The 20700-nt window shown below is 39.0% G+C and overlaps 1 protein-coding gene across 3 annotated transcripts in view; it reads right to left on the bottom strand.

Moving 5' to 3' along the window:
• The window catches only part of SLC44A1 (solute carrier family 44 member 1), a 203964-nt gene that overhangs the window by 145334 nt on the left and 37930 nt on the right, over positions 1–20700 (bottom strand). For all 3 annotated transcript variants that reach the window (XM_045469463.1, XM_045469464.1, XM_045469462.1), the window contains exon 2: positions 3717–3806. In XM_045469463.1, coding sequence (XP_045325419.1) covers positions 3717–3806 — 90 coding nt within the window. The remainder of the gene's footprint in view (positions 1–3716; positions 3807–20700) is intronic.

The raw sequence follows: 20700 nt of genomic DNA, 5'->3' as shown, positions 1-20700 counted from the left end.
TATCCATCTTATTTTTGTTCCTTCATGTGTACAGAAACTGTGGTTTGGAACTTACAAGCTGGAGTCAGATTTGAGCTGAAAAGTTCTAACCTGAACCCCTAACACAAGAACCTCTTAGTTATCCTTACTCTGCCTCTGTCTTGCCTGCAACATTGATGCTCTCTCTTCCTCTCCTTTATTACTACCTTATTTCCAGTTTTCCACATGTTATCTGAACTATTCCATCAGCCTTCAAAGTGGTCCCCCTTTACAATGGCTTTACAGACCATCTTTAACATTGGCTACCAGGGCTATCTTCCTAAACCCGGTCACATCATTTCTTGCTCAAAACTCTTCAGCAGTTTATTGGTGCCTAAAACAGTGGTCTCTCAATTCTGGCTGAACATCGAACACAGAGATTAAATCACAATCAGAGGTGGGACCCAGGAATGAGTATTGTTTTTATTGTCTAATATGAGAACCACTTGATTACTACCTTAAGGGAAAATAGAAATTTAGAAGCACAATGCTACGTGCAATTTTTTAGAACGGAGTTAAATGTATGTCCAATAATTTCAAAACACTGATGAAAGTTCAAATGGGGAAGATGATAGCTCTCAAGAAGGCTGGTAGCAATTTGCTTTGGAAAATAACCTAAGTTCTTGGGGCAACTGGGTGGCTCAGTTGGTTAAGCATCTGACTCTTGATTTCAGCTCAGGTCGTGATCCACGATCATGGGATTGAGCCCTGTATCAGGCTACATGCTGGGCATGGAACCTGCTTCAGATTCTCATTCTCTCTCTCTCTCTCTCTCTCTCCCCACCTCGGCCTCTCTTCCACACTTTCATGTGCACTCCCCCCACACCTCCCACCTACAATAAAATTAAAGAAAAGAAAAATACCCTAAGTTCTAGACAAGGCAAGTAAGCATGGAAAAATCTTGAATGTAAGAGAGGAAATAAAAGAGAAGTACAAATATTTATGAAGAGGTGAACATGTGTAAATAAGACTTAATGGTGAAGATGAATGAAATAAGACAAGATCTTAACGTATTTCAAAGTACAGACATCAAGGAGTGAGCAAAGAACTACAAGTAAGGGACAGTGAATAAAGATATGACTTGAAAATTAGGTCACAAGATGACAGAAAGGCCACTAGATCAAAAGAGTATAGACAGAAACTTCTGGTTCCTATTCTATCTTTGCCGTGTATTGCCATTATTATATTCTTAGACAAGCAAATATTTAACCTTGTTACACCTTGTTCATAAGCTAGGGATAAAACCTATTTCATAAGATAACTGGGAAAATTTAACAAGATAAATACATACAAAAGCATCAAGCATAGGGCAATGCTCAATAAATCAATAAATGTTTGATGAATGTTTCTCTGAGAAGTACTATAGGATGAAATCCTAAAAGAAAAAAACAAGCCTTTTCAAAACCATACAAAACGAATACACGGAAGACAAAGAAACGTTGGTCTACTATTGTGTTCTGCCAGTATGGTGGGCAACAGAACTTGAAAATTTCTCCAGTTTCCACATGGCAAAATTTGAGGTTAGCTCAACTCCATGGAGGTAATCCATTAAAAAAAATCCTTCCAAGACACATAACACTATGCCTGCATTTAAAAGTACACACAGGGGGGGGGGGGGGGGGGGCCGGGGAGGGGCGGCGCCTGGGTGGCTCAGCCGGTTAGGCGTCCGACTCCTGCTCAGGTCATGATCCTGTGGCTTGTGATGTGAGTTCAAGCCCCGCATCAGGCTCTGTGCTGACCGCTCAGAGCCTGAAGCCTGCTTTGGATTCTGTGTCTCCCTCTCTGTCTGCCCCTCCCCAGCTCACACTCTCTGTCTCTTTCTGAAAAAATAAACATTAAAAAAATTTGTTTTAATAAAAGAAAAATAAAAAGAACACACAGTGGGTCTTAATTACCACTGCACTGACATCAACATTAATTACCATTGCATTAAAACATGTCAGTAAACAAATACTCCTTACTCTCAGGTCACTCCCAAGTCAGCCTATCAACATTCATGATGCTTTCCCGAGCTATTTTAGAGTAGAAAATCAAAAGCACCTGGAGTGGCAGGTACATGTGTTTATAAATCTAATTTCGAAAGGTCAGCTGCTGTTTGTCTCAGGGATGATTCAGGGTATGGGGAGAGGTGGTGGACTAATTCTGTTAACAAAAAATTTTTTCCCACACTCTGTATGCACACTGCATTTCAGGTGCCACTCCATTAAACTAAGTAGACTCTTGAACAACATCTTAGAAGTCCTAAGTGAGGAAATGGGTATTTTGATGTTTTCTAAGTATCTCAGGTTTCTTGAAACTAAGCTATTATCTTTAAAACTAACACTCCTTATTTTACTCAATTTATTATATCTCTTTAAAAAGTCTACTGCTTTCTTATCCTTTCTTCAGGTTCAGAACTGGCACCTGCTAATTATGCCTATTAGGCTTAGGGTAGTTCTGTGATTTTCAAGTGGCATTTGCAGGGTGTACCGTTGCAGAGGACACAGAATAAGATTTTCCTAAAGAAGCTCTATAAAAGATATGGGGAAATGGGGGTTAAAAACGCTCATGTATTTGTGAAAAAAGGCTGCCAGAGGTAGTGTATTTGTGTTTTGGTTTGTAAAGACCACGAAAAAGAAAGCGATACCGTCTGCACAGTCCCCTTGAGGAAGAGGAAACAAGGTGGCAGAAAAGAGCACTGCCCTGGAAGTTATGAGACCGGGATTCTGTTCTCAGCCCTGCTAATAGCTAACAGTGTGCCTTGGGATGGTCATTGCCATCTCTGGGTTTGAGCTTCTCACTCTGTAGAATGAGGGTGATGAGCCAGATGAGGATTTCCAAGTCCATTCTAACTGTAGCTCTACACATCAGCTAGCTTTAAAACCGCTGTTTCCAACCTTCTTTTCCAGCCCAGCACACTGGCAGGGACTCTCAAGTCCCTGAAGGCTGTGTCAGAAACCCCTGCAGGGCCGGATGGGTATGCAGTTTGAATCAGCACACCCCCGACACTCTGTACGAGGGACTCTGCTCCTCCATCGTCTATACCCAGTGGAAAATCACCAAGTCCCCGGACCTCCAACTGAGAGACGCCACTCAGTACAGCACACACAGCAGGCAGCAGGGGCCTACTATGGGCAGAAGCAGTGAGCAAGCAGCTTCACCTCTTCAGGAAGAACTAAAAGATGTCAGAATTGGAAACACCGTCGATACCCCCTGGCACAACTTCTAATGTTATACAAAGGAACACACCAAGTCCCTGAAAGGAAAACTGGTACAAAAATAGCCATCAGGTTTGTGTGATTGGGTTGGATAAATACTCAAGACTCCATGGCCAGTGCTCTGGTCAACATGCCATTAAGATCACAATTCACAGAAATTTATGTGGAATGATCTGGCTTCCTTAAATGATCTAGTAAAAGAGAAAAAGTTCCAATCCCCTTAATGTTATCTCATGTAAGCTTAAAAAAAGAAAAAAAAAAAAATCAAGGGGTACGAAATACCAATGAATTGTATGGGACAAAAATAACCAGCTTCAATGATATCCTAGGACCTCCTGTTATAAGCAATCAGGAGAGGTTAAATATAAATAAATAAATAAATAAATAAATAAATAAATAAATAAATAAATAAATAACAAGCTCCCCCTTTAAACCAATTCCCCATCATCCCCTTGGATCATGAGTTCACCAGGTTCTGATCATCTAGGAGAGTGTCCTTACCATTCCAATGCAGAAGAGAATAAAAAGCAGCAGCCAGGGTATGTCTGTACAGCTACGGTCCTCCAGTGGCTTCCATTCTCGTTTAGAGCTCTAATTGAAAATACAAAATAAGAGAGTGGCGAATGTTAAACGTAGTTAAAATGAGGAAGGCACAAAAATACCACTTATACCTAGACTCCTTCTTGCTTGACAAGTTTCTACTGAACCTATTAAGATACAACTCAAGTACAGGTCACCTTTCTGGGAAGTTTTCCCTAACACCCCACCTTTCTTCCTGGTTAGGCAGAGTACTGACTCCAATGCTTTTCTTGTACCTCTATTAGAGTAGTTAGCATTCTGGGTTGGAATTGGTAACTGTATCCCCAGAAGAACATGAGCTTCACAAGGGAAAAGACCTCTTCTCATTTCCCAGCATCTAACATGACACCTGAGGGTTCAAGACATGTATTCAATACGGCCTTTTTTAACGAATAAATGAACAAACAAATTCTTCCAACTTTAATCTTAGTGGTTGCTTTCTCTTTGTGTGTCCAGATGCTAAACTTAAAAATTTAGAGGGGCGCCTGGGTGGCTCAGTCAGTTAAGCGTCTGACTTCGGCGCGGGTCATGATCTCACAGTTCGTGAGTTCGAGCCCCACGTCGGGCTCTGTGCTAATGGCTCAGAGCCTGGAGCCTGCTTTGGATTCTGGGTCTCCTTCTCTCTCTGCCATTCCCCAGCCTGCATTGTCTGTCTGTCTGTTTCTCTCAGAAATAAACATTAAAAAAAATTTTTTTAATCTAGAATGTGCTTTACATATTATGTTCTTTTCTAGGAAGAAAGCCCATTAAAGTGAATTCCTATTCAAGGGTAATTTCTTTTAGATCTAATAAAATTCAGGAGAGAAAAACTAAATTAAAACATTTTTAGAGACAGATCTGGGTAACTCCTAAGCCACCATCCACAGATTTTCAGTCTGTTTCTAGAAAGTAGAAAGAGTTTCTCGATCAAACAGAGATTCCCTAACTGAAGAACTAGAAGCATTCTAAAAGTAAATGTGCGAAGTATTGAATGGAATCCTGATTGCATTTTTTTTTCTTATAGCAAATACTCTCAGGCTCTCAAGTCAGCTTACAAATTCCTTTTAACCAGAATGTAACAGAAAAAACACCCCTAAGTTTTCTAATGAACAAAAAACCCAGGGTCTCCCACCCTATGCTGGAAACAATAGGCAGAGAAGGGAGAGAAGGCAGCCTTGGGAAACCTATGGGAAAAGTTCTTGCGAGAAGGTTGGGGCCTCCAAAGGCTTCCATGACAAGATCCAGGAAGCCATCTGGGAAGGCTTATCTTCAGGAAAGGGCATACCAACAGAAGACGGCTGGAGATAATAAGGAGGCCTTTAGTACAATTAGTATTTAGAGTACAAGAGTCGGGAACTGGTTCTCAGGTTTGCTTATTGGCTTTTCCTCCCTTTAAAAAAGAAAACAACAGTCTTTAGCTATGTACCCTTTAATAACTTGATGAAAGCTACACATTCTTTTCTTGGGAGGTATGTATCTATTTGCATAGTTTTCATAAAACTTTAGGGAATTCAGACCCCAAGTTAGGAAACTCAACTTTAAAATACCTGCTTATCAATGTTGAAAGCAGAGAGTCTGAGCTACAACCCTTCTTCCCTACCCCTCACATGCTAACCAGACAGATGCCTTTTCCTTGTTTAGTGCCTTACACTGTTCAATTGTTCAACAACAACAACAAAAAACTCCACCCCCCTTAATAGCTTGGTCCCAGACACCCACACAAGACAACAAAAGAGCAGTAGTGACTCACAGGGGAAAACCTTACCCTAAGACTCTAACTAGAATTAAAAACCAAGAGTGAGTAGGCAGTTTTTTCCAAAGGAATGTAACCCTATGGAAAATGGATCAAGGACTCTGTTCTCTCGCCGGTTCTGTCATTAGTTAGCTACGTGACTTTGGAAAAATTGCTTCACCTCTCTGGGTGGCAGGAAGGAGTTAGACTGCATCTGTTAGGTTCCTTCCAACTGTAAAAAATCTATGATCAGCAGGACAATTTTGTGAAAATTTTTATGACAAAAAAAAAAAGAAAAGAAAAGCTGCAAAAATAATTTGACATTATTCCTTGTACTTTTCAAGCAAGAATGCCAGTATTGTGGTCTATGTTTGGAACACAGCTACTCACAGTACGAATAAAGAATGTTTCTTTGTATTAAATAATTTCAATCTTGAATAATTCCCATTAGAGTAAAATGACTTACAAACACAGAATTTGGATACCTCTTTGAAATTCATATTTACCCTAAGGTAATTTCCAGAGCAAGAGGTACTTTAAGATGCTATATTTGTTTATCTTAAACAGTCTAAAAAAAAAAAAAACAAAAAAAAAACAGTCTATGGGGGGGGGGTGGGCAGGGAGGAGCCTCGGACTGATTGAGCAGTTTCTTTATCCACAACTATTTTCTTAGCAACGTTACCTTAGACCAACATTCAGTTTTTAATGCTTAAATTTTCATCTACAACATAAAGAAAGTGGGATTTCACTCTTGACCAGAAACACACAGAGATTCGACATCCCAACAATTTAATTCTACTTACTGTGGGCCACTTGCAACCAAATATGTAAAAAACCTTTCACTGGGGAGGAGAAGCGGAGAGAGGAGGGAGTTACATGTAAAAGATAGTGACAAGGTACAAACTAGAACAGAAGAACATCAAGGAGAGGGTTGTCACTCTTAAAGAAAGGCATCTCAGAGGAACGATGGCTTGGGGGTATTCTGAGGACTAAACGTGAGTATCTATCACACAGTAAGCACTAATTCTTAGTTATTCTTATTCATCCACACTTTTTAGTTAACCCTCTCCCTATTAAGATATCCTTTTACCAGATGGACCTTTCCAAATAAAAGAAATAAAAAGAATATTAAAGTTGCCTTTCCCTTCTATTTACTACAACTTGACTTAATGGTGGCATGTTTGCATTTTAGCTACTATTCTTAATGTTATCAGTCACTGATCACTATTAACTAGGTACTATACCCAAAGCTTTACATACTTTATGTCTTCTTTACATACATTATGTCTTCAAAACAGCTCTCTGACGCAGGTTACCATCCTTATTTCACAGATTAAAAAACAACAACAACAACAACAAAAAACAACCCAAACTCAAAAGTTAAATAATCAGCCCAAGATTTTATAGTTGTGCAACCAGACTCTGAATCCAACTCTGTGACCACAAAGCCAAATCCAATGAGAATATCGTTCATTTGCACCAGTCAGTAAGGAACAAAACTCCACTAGTTTTTCCTCACAACGCAAAACTGGGGAGCCAACCCAATTATTTAAAATCCTATAGGCACCGAGAAAGAGAGTAAGATGTTTTATGAGCCATGACATTTCTCAAGCGAGTCAAGAAACCCAACAGTTGAAAAATTTTAATGATTCTTTAACAGATTTAACCAAGTGGCAACTGGATTTAATGCTGTCTGTTTCTTCCAATTAAAATCCACATAGACCTGGCAGAAGTAAAATGTTTTACAAAAGCACGTTTTAAATGTGATTTTTATCCCCTTCTCAAATTCTATATGAGATTAATACAGCCTGTCAGTAAATGTTAGGTCCCTTCCCCTTCACACAATCTTACAATTTAGGAACTAAATAGGGTCAACGTAATCATACTGTGCAAACCTTAAATGACAATGATTGAGACTGAGGGAAGGGAGAGGTAGGGACTAGCCCAAGGGATCCTATTTGATCCTCAAAACAAGTCTGTTAGTCATTATTATATGTTCCTGATTTTTCTACTTTGTAAAAAAGAAAACCAAGGTTCAGAGAAAATAAGTGGAAAATCTATATCTGAAACCTGAGACCTCAAACTCAAGCAGAGAGATGGACACTGTAAGACTTAAGGAAATGCTAAAAATAAAAAAAAATTAAAAAAACATGGTAACAAGATGAAGAATGCTTTTGTCAGGCTCATCAATAGACTAAACACAGCCCAGGAAAGAATCAATAAACTCAAGGATAGGTCAATAGAAATTACTGAAAATGAAACACAAAGAAAAAAAGAGCGAAAAATCAAAAGCCCACAAAAGAGCATCCAAGAACTACAGGGCAATATCAAAGGGTCTAACATATGTGTAATTGGAACCCCAGAAGGAGAAGATTGAATGGGGCAGAGAAAATGTTGGAAGAAATAATGACTGAGAATCCTACAAAAATTATAACAAAAGAAATTTATAAGAAAGCACAGCTATATTTACTAAATTTATAACAAAAAAAAATCAAAGCACAGATCCAAGAGGTTCAGAGAATCCCAAACAGGATAAATCCAATATACATACGCATGTGTGCATACACACACATACGCACACTATACATATCATATTCAAATTTTTTTTTCAACGTTTATTTATTTTTGGGACAGAGAGAGACAGAGCATGAACGGGGGAGGGGCAGAGAGAGAGGGAGACACAGAATCGGAAACAGGCTCCAGGCTCTGAGCCATCAGCCCAGAGCCCAACGCGGGGCTCGAACTCACGGACCGTGAGATCGTGACCTGGCTGAAGTTGGACGCTTAACCGACTGCGCCACCCAGGCGCCCCATATACATATCATATTCAAACTGTTGAAAACCAAAAATAAAGAGATCATCTTGATGGCAGCTGGAGGTGGGCACATTACATACAGAGAAACAAAGATTAAGCAACCTTCTTGTCAGAAACTATGCAAAACAAAACAAAAAGCATGCAATGACATCTTTAAATTATTGAAAAAATTTTTTAAAAAGTCAACACTTATTAGGGGACCCTGGGTGGCTCTGTGGGTCTGACTCTTAATTTCAGCTCCAGTCATGGTCCCAGAGTCGTGGGATTGAGCCCCACTTAGGATTCCCTCTCTCTCTCTCTCTCCCACTGCTCCTCTCCCCCATTCATACTCGCTCTCTAAAAAAGAAAGAAAATTATATATATATATTTCTGAGAAAAATGGTTCTCAAAAATAGACTCTTTCAAACAAACTCTAAGAATTTATTAGCAGCAAACCTGAACTACAAAAACTGTTCAGGCTGTGGCTGGCTCAGTCAGTAGAGCATGCGACTCTTGACCTCAAGGTTGTGAGTTCAGGCCTCACATTTGGCATTGAGCCTTCTGTTTAAAAAAAAAAAAAAAATCCTCAGGCTGAAAGAATAAAATACCAGACAAATCTAAATGTATAAAAAGAAAGATTTCCAAAAATGGGAAAAATGAAGCTTTGAAATTTTCCATAAAGTTTAAAATAATGGTATATGTGAATGTGGAAGTTCCTCAAAAAATTTAAAATAGATCTACCCTATGACCCAGCAATAGCACTGCCAGGAATTTACCCAAGGGATACAGGAATGCTGATGCATAGGGGCACTTGTACCCCAATGTTTACAGCAGCACTTTCAACAATAGCCAAATTATGGAAAGAGCCTAAATGTCCAACAACTGATGAATGGTAAAGAAATTGTGGTTTATATACACAATGGAATACTACGTGGCAATGAGAAAGAATGAAATATGGCCTTTTGTAGCAACGTGGATGGAACTGGAGAGTGTGATGCTAAGTGAAATAAGTCATACAGAGAAAGACAGATACCATATGTTTTCACTCTTATGTGGATCCTGAGAAACTTAACAGAAGACCATGGGGGAGGGGTAGGAAAAAAAAAAAAGGTTAGAGAGGGAGGGAGCCAAAACTCTTAAAAACTGAGAACTGAGGGTTGATGGGGGGGTGGGAGGGAGGGGAGGGGGGATGGGGGATGGGTATTGAGGAGGGCATCTGTTGGGATGAGCACTGGATATTGTATGGAAACCAATTCGACAATAAATTTCATATTTAAAAAATAATAATAATAAAATGAAAGGTAAAAAAATAAAATTAAATTAAAAAAAATAAAATAAGTGTATATGTGTATAACAACATTCACATTATATAGTCTTTTGACTTATACAAGGTTAGTAATCTAGAAGGCAGAAGTATAGTTTTTAATAATAGTACTAGACCATAAAAAGCAATTCTTTTTTTTTTAATGTTTATTTACTTTGGAGAGACAGAGCATGAGTGGGAGAGGGGCAGAGAGAGAAAGAGAATCTGAAGCACATAAAAAGCAATTCTAAGACCACAACTGACCTCTATCTCATGTTTATGTTTTTATTATATTCATATCCTTGAAGTTAGGTAAGAACAATGTTTAATACCTTCACGTTCCTCCCTACAGTTTGTACACATCATAGATACAAGCAAGGAAACAAGAAAGAAAAGCTTCCACAGTATCTCTTACAGAAGTCTTAGCAGGAGCATCTATGTCCTAGACTCCACATTCACTATAAACCCTAATAGCTAAATCCAAGGCCTTCTGGTAAATTTGATAAGCTGTAGAAGGGATGTATATTTTTTAGGAACTAAACCCATAAAAAGTTTTGACCTAAATTTCCATGTTATTTCTAATGAAAGAATAGTTGCTGAATAAATATATTGCAGATATGAGTAACACAGAAAGGTTTTGACAAATGATAGGTCATAACCAGTCAGGTCAAATCAGGTATCACTGGAAGCCATCAGCAGAAATTGGGTGGGCCAAGTCAGGGATCAGTTAGGTAGGAAAAGGTCTGGCAGATGTGAATCTAGACAGGGCAGGAAGGATCAGGAAGAAATGAAAAGATCAGAGAGGCAATACCAACAATCCAGAATCAAGAAAAAAAAAAAAAAAAAGTCAAGTAGGTCTCAAATACGGAGGCAAGCGGAGGGAGTCACGAGACACTCTGGTGATAGCTAATACCTAACAGCAATGACTGAATGCTTCTGGCCTCCTTTTTATACTCTATGCTTACTCTCTGTATGACTTTCTCCTAGTTAAATAAGAGTATGCAGCTTCCCAAAGATTCTTACAATAATCTCATAACATCATTACCTAATGCTATGAATCTTTCCTTGACACAGCAGACTTGTGTAGACATGGTTTGGAGAAAATGAAAAACGTGCTACAAAAAGAGCATAATTACACTAAGAAGTTACTTGATTTTCAGACAACACTCTCAAGCATTTTGTTGATTCTTCAATACTGAGCTCCACTACAATGGACCTGAGATTCAAAGCCAAGTAAGAAAGCCTCTGTCCTCTCTGAGCTCTAGTTTAGTAAAAGAGAAACAAATTAGGTACTATGATTATGGCTGAGTGATGCCAAAATAGAGATGCGTAAAAAGTACTGGAGGAATAGAGATGGGAACTATTAAGTAAACATTTGTGAGATCTGTTGAAATTACCTCACAAACTCTGAAGCAAACATTGAAAAATGATTCTTTGGTGTCTAAAATAGAATGTGTTTTGTGCCCAAAACATACTGAAAATTCTTGCTGCTATGATGGGGAAATACTGACTGCCAAATAAGAATTATTCCACTCAGAAATGTTTAGTAGTAAACAAACAGAACATTAGGTTGGTTTAAAAATACAAAAATCAGCCATTTCGTTACTTTGTATCCATTAAGATTTCTTGATGCTAAAGGTTCTATGGTTGTTCCCTTTAGGAAGGAGCCCTCTCAGCCTTTCACACAATTAGTGCAGTGCGGTATTTACTAAGCTGCCACAATATTTTCATGTTGATGTCACTGGTGAGATTCCTAAGTACTATCTGGTCACGTACATCTAGAATTGCTTCAGCCTAGAACTTCTGGTGCACTAATTGACCACAAGCTCCCTTGTCATCTCCCTAGAGTAAGCCAGAGGACTGTATTCTCTCCTACATTCAAAGCAGCAATAACTGACAACCCCCGAGGCTGCTCCAAAGGGAAAGACGTGGTGTACTGGCGATGTTAAGCCTGCAAAAAGACAAACCAGCATCAACTCCAACACCGTTTGGGCCAGGAGTTCACAACTGTAGTTGCCCATACTTCTATGTTTTGATCAATCAGGAGGTATACTGCAAATATGCATTATAACTAAGCACTGAAGCTTAGAAACTTAAGCAGAGTCAAGATTATCCTTATGAGGTCATCAACACATCCCTACAGTCCTACTTGCCAGCAATCAGGAGAGTGAAACTGGTAGGTCAGTAATTGCAGTAACCTGAAGACTACACCTCATGAGAAGCCTATGGACGCCCATCCCTCATGTGTGCCTAGATCTCTGCAGCACAGATCCATCCTTTCCATCCCAGCTGCCTTTCCCAGGCCCTAATGAAAAGCCAACCATGCATGTGAAGGCCAAAGCAAGCTGAGATGTAGCCTCTCAAGCAGCACAGATTCCCAGCATGTGTCCTTGGGGTATGTTTGCTAATTTGTTGAATAATCAAATTCCCCCTTCCAGTGTTTTGTTTTGTTTTTTGATATCCTGATCTCTCTACTTTCTGGGCAAACAGACCACCTCCAAAAGTGGCTCCAGAGTTCCAATGAGTCTGCTAGTTTTCACTGTCCTGGGTGCTCCTTGGCACACCCAGGAGGCCTCCAAGGTGACTGCTACTAGACATGTGTGATTTAAGCACATGTGTGGCAAACACTGGGCTATCTGTGAGGACTTTCTTTTGTTCATGCCAGTCTGTTTTACACGAAAATCTCCAGTATTAAAGACAAATAGTCGTACACTCCAAATCTTCAAAGCTCCCTCCAAGGACATACTGCTTCATTAAATTCCCCAATATGCTTTTATTTGCGCAGAGTAGTAACAAAAGAATAAAAGAGCTGATGTGTATCATTTTTGCCACAATTTTCAATAGAGTGAGCAGACCTGATGAAGTTGGGTAGCAATAAAACATGGAGGCTTTCAGCCTTCTGTTCACAGCACCTGCAAATAAAATCCTGTAATAGGATTTTGAAAGACATTGCCTGCCCTTTGGGAAAGCTCTCTCAAGGATTTGGAGTGCATAACTACTTACAGTTACCATAAGTAATCCGTTTCATTTGCTAAGCCTGGTGTTGGCAATTTATATTTGAAAGGTAAAAATAAAAGCATGATTTTAACAGGCAGTTAAAGGTAATAAGATACATTGAGTGGAAAGATACAGGCATCTGTGTCCAACTGCTTTTCTTAGTTCATGAACTTTATGCTAAATCACAAACATTCATCCGTTTAAGAAAAAAGGGGGAAGTGGCAACTAGAGCTGCTTACAAGTTATGTAATTACACAGTGATAGAAAGATCATGGGGAGGTATCTTGCTTTTGTCTTCATTCTTCCTCCAACTGCCCTAAAAACAGATAGATAGATAGATAGATAGATAGATAGATAGACAGACAGACAGATACCTGGGGACCCGCTACAAAGATGCTCTTACATCAGACTCCTCAGTGACCGCCTTTCTCGAACATGAGCACATGATAATTACTGGAGATAAGCCAAGATCATCCTGCTTTGCAATATAGCAAACAGAATCTTTTACCTCCGTCGTCAATGAAACATGATCAAAATTATACAGACGAGCCTTGTCTGCAATCCTCAAACAGTAGTTCTAAGTTGTCTTTCTTCTGAATCAGTGGTGAACAATGTTTTTAATTTGAAATTACCATTTAATTTTTTTAATTAGACAGTTTTGATGGCCTTCATTTTTCCCCATTACATCCAACAAGTGTCCAAACTTCTTAGGGACTTGATACCAAGGACAGAGTAATAAGACCAAAGATCTGCTTTGCACCCCCTCCCTTCTACAGTACCATGAATGGATTTACTGAGTTTCCTTGCTATACTAGAAACCTTTATTAAAGCAGGAATTTGTAGGTACTCAGTATAGGATTCTTACTCCAATCTGGCTTCCTTTCCATGACAGAATAGGTAAGAACTGACTTATGAAGTCCATGCTGACTAAGGAGAAGGAATGTGAAGATTACAGTGATTATAACACAGATAATGAATGAGTGGGTGGAATTGAGTAAATTTATATTTTAAATCAAAATTAGTTGTTGTCTTTGCCAATGAAGATGTTTTTAATTCATTGCAAACATGCACAGAAACAAATATATGTTCAATTCTGTGGCAGTGCCTAAGAACTCTTGAGAAATCAAATCCCTATAATAGTTTTTTAAAAAATTTGGAACCCTCACAATGGGGACCAGATTCCCTTCCTTTGTGTCCCTATAACATAGTGTGCATATACCACCATTACAGTAATTATCACTTCACATATAATTATTTGCTTCCCCAGCAGATTACAAATTTCATGAGGGTAAGGGTAATATGTCTATTTATTTTTTAATTAAATCAGGGAGCAGCACTATTTACTGTTGGTAAGCTGTAAAGCCTATTCCACATGAAACAATGTGTGCAGAACCTTCCTGTAAGGGACTGAACATATAATGTCCATTCTTCCCATCTTACTGCCTACTTAGGGCCAAGGATGTATTGGTTTTATTCACTGCTATGTAGATGAACAGTGTCTGGCACATAGTAGGCTCTCAGTCAATTGCTTGAATGAATGAATGAATGAATGAATGAATGAATGAACAAGGCTAGGTTTCTTACCATTGGGGTGACATAATGTTAGAGCAAACATCCTTACTGCCTCTCCTGCATAAGATCACGTCCCTACAAAGCATTCTACTGCATCACAGGCTGGCTCCTTTTCCCACAGATATTATATAGTATGGTATTCCGCAAAGATGTTTATTACAGATCTACAAGAAAAATAAATTCCAAATTTAAATAAGTTTCAGAAACACTAACAAAATCTAGTCTTTCAAGCATAACTTGTCTGGGGCCTTTCTGTGAGAGTCACCAAAACTTATTTGGTCATACACCCATTAGGAGACATGAATACAGATAGTGCCAACCTCTCTAACGCTACATTTCTCGAAACCAGAGCATAAGGGTTCATGCTTCCACTGAAAAACACTTTCAGAAGTAAAGGCAAGTAACGCTAGTTAAGACAATGCTGAAAGCAATTTAAACTGGATAGATACTTTTGGAAAGTAATTTGGCAATACACTTCAAACTCCAAGGAAATAAGCTAAAACATTAAAATAGCTACACACGAGATGTTCAATACAGTGCTATTATGAAAAAAGAATTAGAAATTAACAGAAAATCGTTAAATATGAGAATAGAATACTCGGCAATCATAAAAATACTTATGAAGACTTTGCCTTGTAGCATATGAAAATGAAAATGATAAAAAAAAAATAGTGTTAAAAAGTATGGTAGGGGGACACCTGGGTGGCTCAGTTGGTGAAGCGTCTGCCTTCAGCTCAGGTGATGATCTCACAGTTTGTGAGTTTGAGCCCCACACTGGGGTCTCTGCTGTCATACAGAGCCTGCTTCAGATCCTCTGTCTCCTCTCTCTCTGCCCCTCCCCCGCTCATGCATGCTCTCACTCTCCCTCAAAAATAAATAAATAAAACTTAAACAAATTGTTAAGATTTTTTTAAAAATATGGTATGAAACTGTATCTATGCTCTGGCTCTACAACTTGTACAATAGTATATGAAAATGTACACACCTTGGAAGGGGATAGTGCAATTTTTAAATAGTTTGACTTATAATGTGTTTTCCTCACTTTGACTTCCATCAATGCTATTTAATTATGGAAGAAACAACAACAGAAAAGTGCTCCTGGCTCCCATTTCTCCAGATTACTATTTCTCTATTTCCTCAGTGTAGTATCAGCTATATATAGACACGGTACCAAAACCTCCAGAAAATGTTCACGTTATTCTATCTGACATTTATTGACAGGAGATCAGAACACTTTAAACGTCACTAGAAAGCTGTATGCTGAAAATCACCTAGACAGGAGCAAGGTTTCTCCTGAAGAAAGTGGAAGAAGTGGCAAGATCAGACAGGTAATAAATATACTAGCAAACATCAGAGCGGTAATACATGGGTATGGTGAGAAGGAGCAACACAGGCCTGGGTTCGAATCCTGGGTCCTCCTCCTTTTTTTTTTTTTTTTTTTTTTTTTTTTTTGAGAGAGAGAGAGAGGGCACAAGTGAGCGAGGGGCAGGGGCAGAGAATGAGATGGAGAATCCCATGAGAGGCAGAGAGAGAGAGAGAGAGGCAGGGCTCACCTAGGGCTCATGTTTTAACCAAAGCGGGGCTCCTGCTCACCCAAAGCAAGGCTCGAGCTCACCCAAAGCGGGGCTTGAACCGATGAACTGTGAGATCATGACCTGAGCTGAAGTCAAATACTTAACAACTGAGCCACCCAGGCATCCCTGGCTCCTCTTCTAAATAGAAGTATGACCAGCTGACTTGATCTCCCCACTTACAAGGTAAAGAAACTATCCACAAGCCATGTGCTGTGATTTGCAGGAATAAATGATTTTAAGTAAAGCTCCACACTAGGACCAGGCCCTAAACCATTGTTAATGCCCTTTCACAACTGACAAAGGGGAAAATCTTTCCCATGATGCATCTTAAAAATTGACTTTTAACAATAATCATGTCAAACATGTAAAAATTGCTCCCATATTGCATACATTCTAAAATGTGTGCCTGAAAAGCAAAACATTAGTTATAAAGGAAATATAACCAGGAGAAATTAATGAGTGCACAGGTGTAGAGATAATCATGGTGAACGTAAGAAACAAACTAACAGTAACCCTCAAAAGGCAATGACAACAACAACAGCAAATGAAATGGCTTCCTAGATCTTAAACATTTTAAGAAATTTGAAGAAAACTTCAATTCTACAACCCATAGTCAAACAAACTATACAAAACTCCATCCATTCAACATAGAGCTATTATCGCATGGCAGGAACCACACTGGGACTTAAGAGAGTTGATTACTTGACACCCACCTTTCTGTTCTCCTCTTGCTAACCTTTCTCATCTCTGGGGTTTACCTTTCCTCTCCTCCCTTTCATAAATACACAATTCATTTAAGTTCACATATGCGGGCTGGTGAAATGACAGACAAAATGCACATATCTACCAACAGTGGGAAAAGGTCATGCATCAACCTCAATTGAGATTACCAAAATAATGTTGTATTCCAAGTATTTAGTGACTGTGTGACACTAAATGCAAACAATAACTTATATTACTGAACATATTCCATGTGCCAGACACTTTACCCATATTAACCTATTTCACTTTCACAACAAGTCTCTGAGGTTGATACTATTATCATTCCCATTTTACTGATGGGAAAACTGAGGCAAAGAGGGGGTAAATAACTTGCCCGAGTCACACAGCCAGTAAGTACTAAAACAGCAGGGATATGAAGCAGGTAGTTGGGTTCCAGGGCTCATGACTGCTCTGTTCTTCCGTGTTCACTGTGGTTAACGTATGCTGTGTAAATACTGTGGACTAATGTACGTGAAAGAGAAGAGGGAAAACAGAATAATGAGAGGCAGAAGAGTTACAGCAAAAATACTATAGCACCTTCTGTGGCTTATTTTATCTAAATTGATTTTTTTTTTTTTTGCACGGTTAACATTTTCCTCACAGGAAAATTATAGGCCATAACGAAGAATAACATGTTATTAACATATTTTGTATTTTGATTTCAAAGATAATTTCCAAATGTCCAAATATTGCTGTTGATATTTGAAGAAAACACCTGCAGTGATGTCTACAGATAGGAACAACTGCGGGTTCCTCATAGCCCTCTGTAACTTCCATCCATGTTTTGCATAACACTTGTTTGGGTTTCAAAAAGAAAAACAATACTAAAGTACTACTTTGCTAATAAGAAATCACATAGAAGGGGCGCCTGGCTGGCTCAGTCGGTTAGGGCATCTGACTTGATCTCACCCCACACTGGGCGGAGAGCTTACTTAAAAGAAAAAAAGAAATCACACACAAATGTCCATCTAGAGACGAATGGAACAGTACAATGTGGTATATACCCATAGCATGGAATATAAGTTTTGGAATAAAAAGGAGTGAAGTGATACATACTACAACATGAACATGGATGAACTTTGAAGACATTAAAGTGAAAAAAGGCAGACACCAAAGGCCACATATTATACGATTCCATTTATATAAAATGTCCAGAAAAGGCAAATCTATAAAGACAGAAAGATTAGAGCTTGCCTAGTGTTGGATGGGAGTTGAGGGGAAATGGGAAATGACCACTCATGGGTATGGGATTTCTTTGGGGGATGATAAAAATGTTCTAAAATTGATTGTGGTAATGGTTGCACAACTCTGAATGTACTAAAAACTATGGAACAGTAAATTTTAGATGGGTGAATTATAACGTGTAAGAATTACATCTCAATAAAGCTGTTTTATGTATAAAAGAAATCACAGAAAACACTTAAAAGGGAGCCATATTGGCCACTTCCTATTAGCACTTTCAATATAGCTACATTAGGTATACAACAAGATGAAAGCTGAATAGTTTTAATTCAGGTGAAGAATTGGGTAATGATGGAATTTAATGAAAGAAAGATTTTTCTGAGAAATCAGAAATTACAAGCATTACAAGAAAGAGTGCTGATTTTCACAGAATAGTTCAATCCTTCTGCGGGGGTCACAAGAGGAAAAGAGAAATAAGGTTGCAGAGAACTGAAATAAAAGATAAAACAGATCAAAGTAGAAACAGAAAAGTCATCTTCAAGAGACCAAAGGACACACACACCAAGGCAAAACTAGACTGTGGTGTAAACACACCTAGAACGCACTTGCCAGAAAAAAAGAGCCAGAAAGCGCAGGTATATACACAACTACTATTTATTCAGCACCTATTAGGTGGCAGGATCTGTACTTGACCAGTTACACTGAGAAATAACAGTCTGAGATATAAACGTTGACACCTGTCCTTCCAAACGGTCTTGAGGAAGAGGTGCCAGGGCAGCAGACTCTAGATTGATCAACAGACAAGCCAGGCTAGCGAGACGTGAGTCATCCAGCTCGCTCTGTTTATCTGATTCCACGTCACTGGGCAACCTTCTGACTGTCCTCTGTAGCTTCTTCCCCCAAGTTAACAAGCCATGTGCATAACCTAACTAGAGAGCTATGGAAAAAAAACCAGAGTAACAGAGGCTACTGCATGTGCAAAGAGTCTGGATGAATACATGCAAACTAAGCTGTTAACCACTGTTGTTTCGTGAGGCAGGATCAGAAGGACTTTCCATATTTGGATTGCATTATTAAAAAAAAAGTACTACTTCCTATTAAGAATAAATATGACAATTTAAAAATAATAATTTGGCTTTACCTTAACACTAGCTGAGACAACTAACATTTTCTAGTCTCTATGTCAGTTTTAACTTAGCCTCCTGAGCTGACGAATGTGTCTTATGACTTTGTTTTATGTGATTCTACTATTAGTGGAAGGATGCACTCTATATGCACTAGCAAAATTAAGTTTCTGAGCCTCCAAAGCTCTAGGGTGTGGTGAATTCTAAGACCGATGATATTCGGTAAAGTCACCTATAGCCAACAGCTGGGCTTCCTTGGTAAAACCTGAACCACACCAAGTTTTATGCATTCAAATTCTATATGCAGAAAATAATAAAGAGCTATAGTTTAGAACCCTTCTGGAGAGTTCTCCCAGTATTTCAGCCTAATTTACAAACAGGCAGCTGTTAGACCTACAGATTGGCCTTAACTGGCAGGCCTGGGAGACAAAGAGGTTGGTTCTATACCACCACCAACCTCAAACACCCTCTCCCTGCCTACAAACAGATGAGGAGCTATGGAGGAAGCCCTAGGAACATGAGAGTCCTGGTTTAGCCTGGCCCTAGAATCTGGGTCCTAAGTCCAACCACATTCCCAACCCTGCCCAGAGTTTAAAATTCGAGGCCAGAGCACCCAGTAGTAAGGGCCACTGAATGGTGCCAACATGTCAGCATCATGCAACCAGTTGGCCTTCAGCCACCCCTAAGTATGACCAGATGCTTATGCCCAAGTGAATGTGGGGTCTGAGAATGTTATATTGCCAGAAACCCTCAAAACCCACTTCTTGGTAAATCTAACTATTAAAAATCAAGACATCGATTATGTAAGTCCGAAATGGAAAAGAATAATACAGGGGATTCAAGCATCAAATTAACAGTTGGATTAGAAGACTATTAAGTCCCTTCCAACCCTGAGATACAATGGTTCCATCCTGAGGGAAGGTTTTCAGGAAAATATGTGAGCACATCAGGAGCTAAATTAATGAAAACCAGCTGAAGAGCTGAAGTGATTAAAAAGAAAACTCATACAAAAAAAGACTAGATACACCCAAATAAGTGAGAAGGAACACTGAATCATCAAACTAATAGCCCTATAAATGACAGATACTAAACGTGCTCTTTAAAAAAATATGTATCAACCAAGAAAAATGAATGTTAATGGACCAAACTTGAATAACTGCTCCCAAAACATGAACATCTGGAAACCTCTATGCCCAATGAGTTATTAAAATATCCCACTCATAAGAAACAATTTTTGTCCACCTCCAAAGCCAAGTTCTAAGCTCTAGCTGACCATATTTGTACCTTGACCAGTCTGTATCAAAATCTGGCAACCCATCTTTCCCACCAACTAGTCCTCTGTGTTTACTGAAGTTACTTTTCTTACATCAGAAGATTAATTTTCATAAACCCCTTAAAAGCAACTACTTTTTTTCTCTTTCCACACCGCTATCCCACTCCATACCAACTGGTTCTTTCTGTATTGCCCAAAGTATGTGACGATTCTCAGTCACAGTCCCACTTCAAATAACGATACAACTTCCAACCATGTTGTTCCCATATTCAAAAAGTCTCCACTTCCCTGAAATCCAATTAAATCCTACTTCCAATCTATGAGAACTACAGATACGATCACAAAGAAACAATTCACTCTAAGATGATACATGTAAGACTGGGTTACCAAATGACAAGCTACTAATCCACTGTGGAATAAAAAGTACAAGCTCCTGGTGGAATCCCAGTACCCAACAAACATGAGACCAGTCTCCATACCTTGAAGCCTCCCTTCCTGACAATACCATGATTCCCTGGTCATAAGGCAATGTGTCTCTGGCCTCCTGGTCTACTACAAAAAAGCACATGGCTCACCTCGTAACTATGTAAACACAAGCCTTCCTGCTCTCACAC

Source organism: Leopardus geoffroyi, chromosome D4 (assembly GCF_018350155.1).
Source record: "Leopardus geoffroyi isolate Oge1 chromosome D4, O.geoffroyi_Oge1_pat1.0, whole genome shotgun sequence".
NCBI classification, from domain to species: domain Eukaryota; kingdom Metazoa; phylum Chordata; class Mammalia; order Carnivora; family Felidae; genus Leopardus; species Leopardus geoffroyi.
The sequence above is the reverse complement of the archived record's forward strand: the minus strand, read 5'-3'. Positions and strand labels throughout refer to the sequence as shown.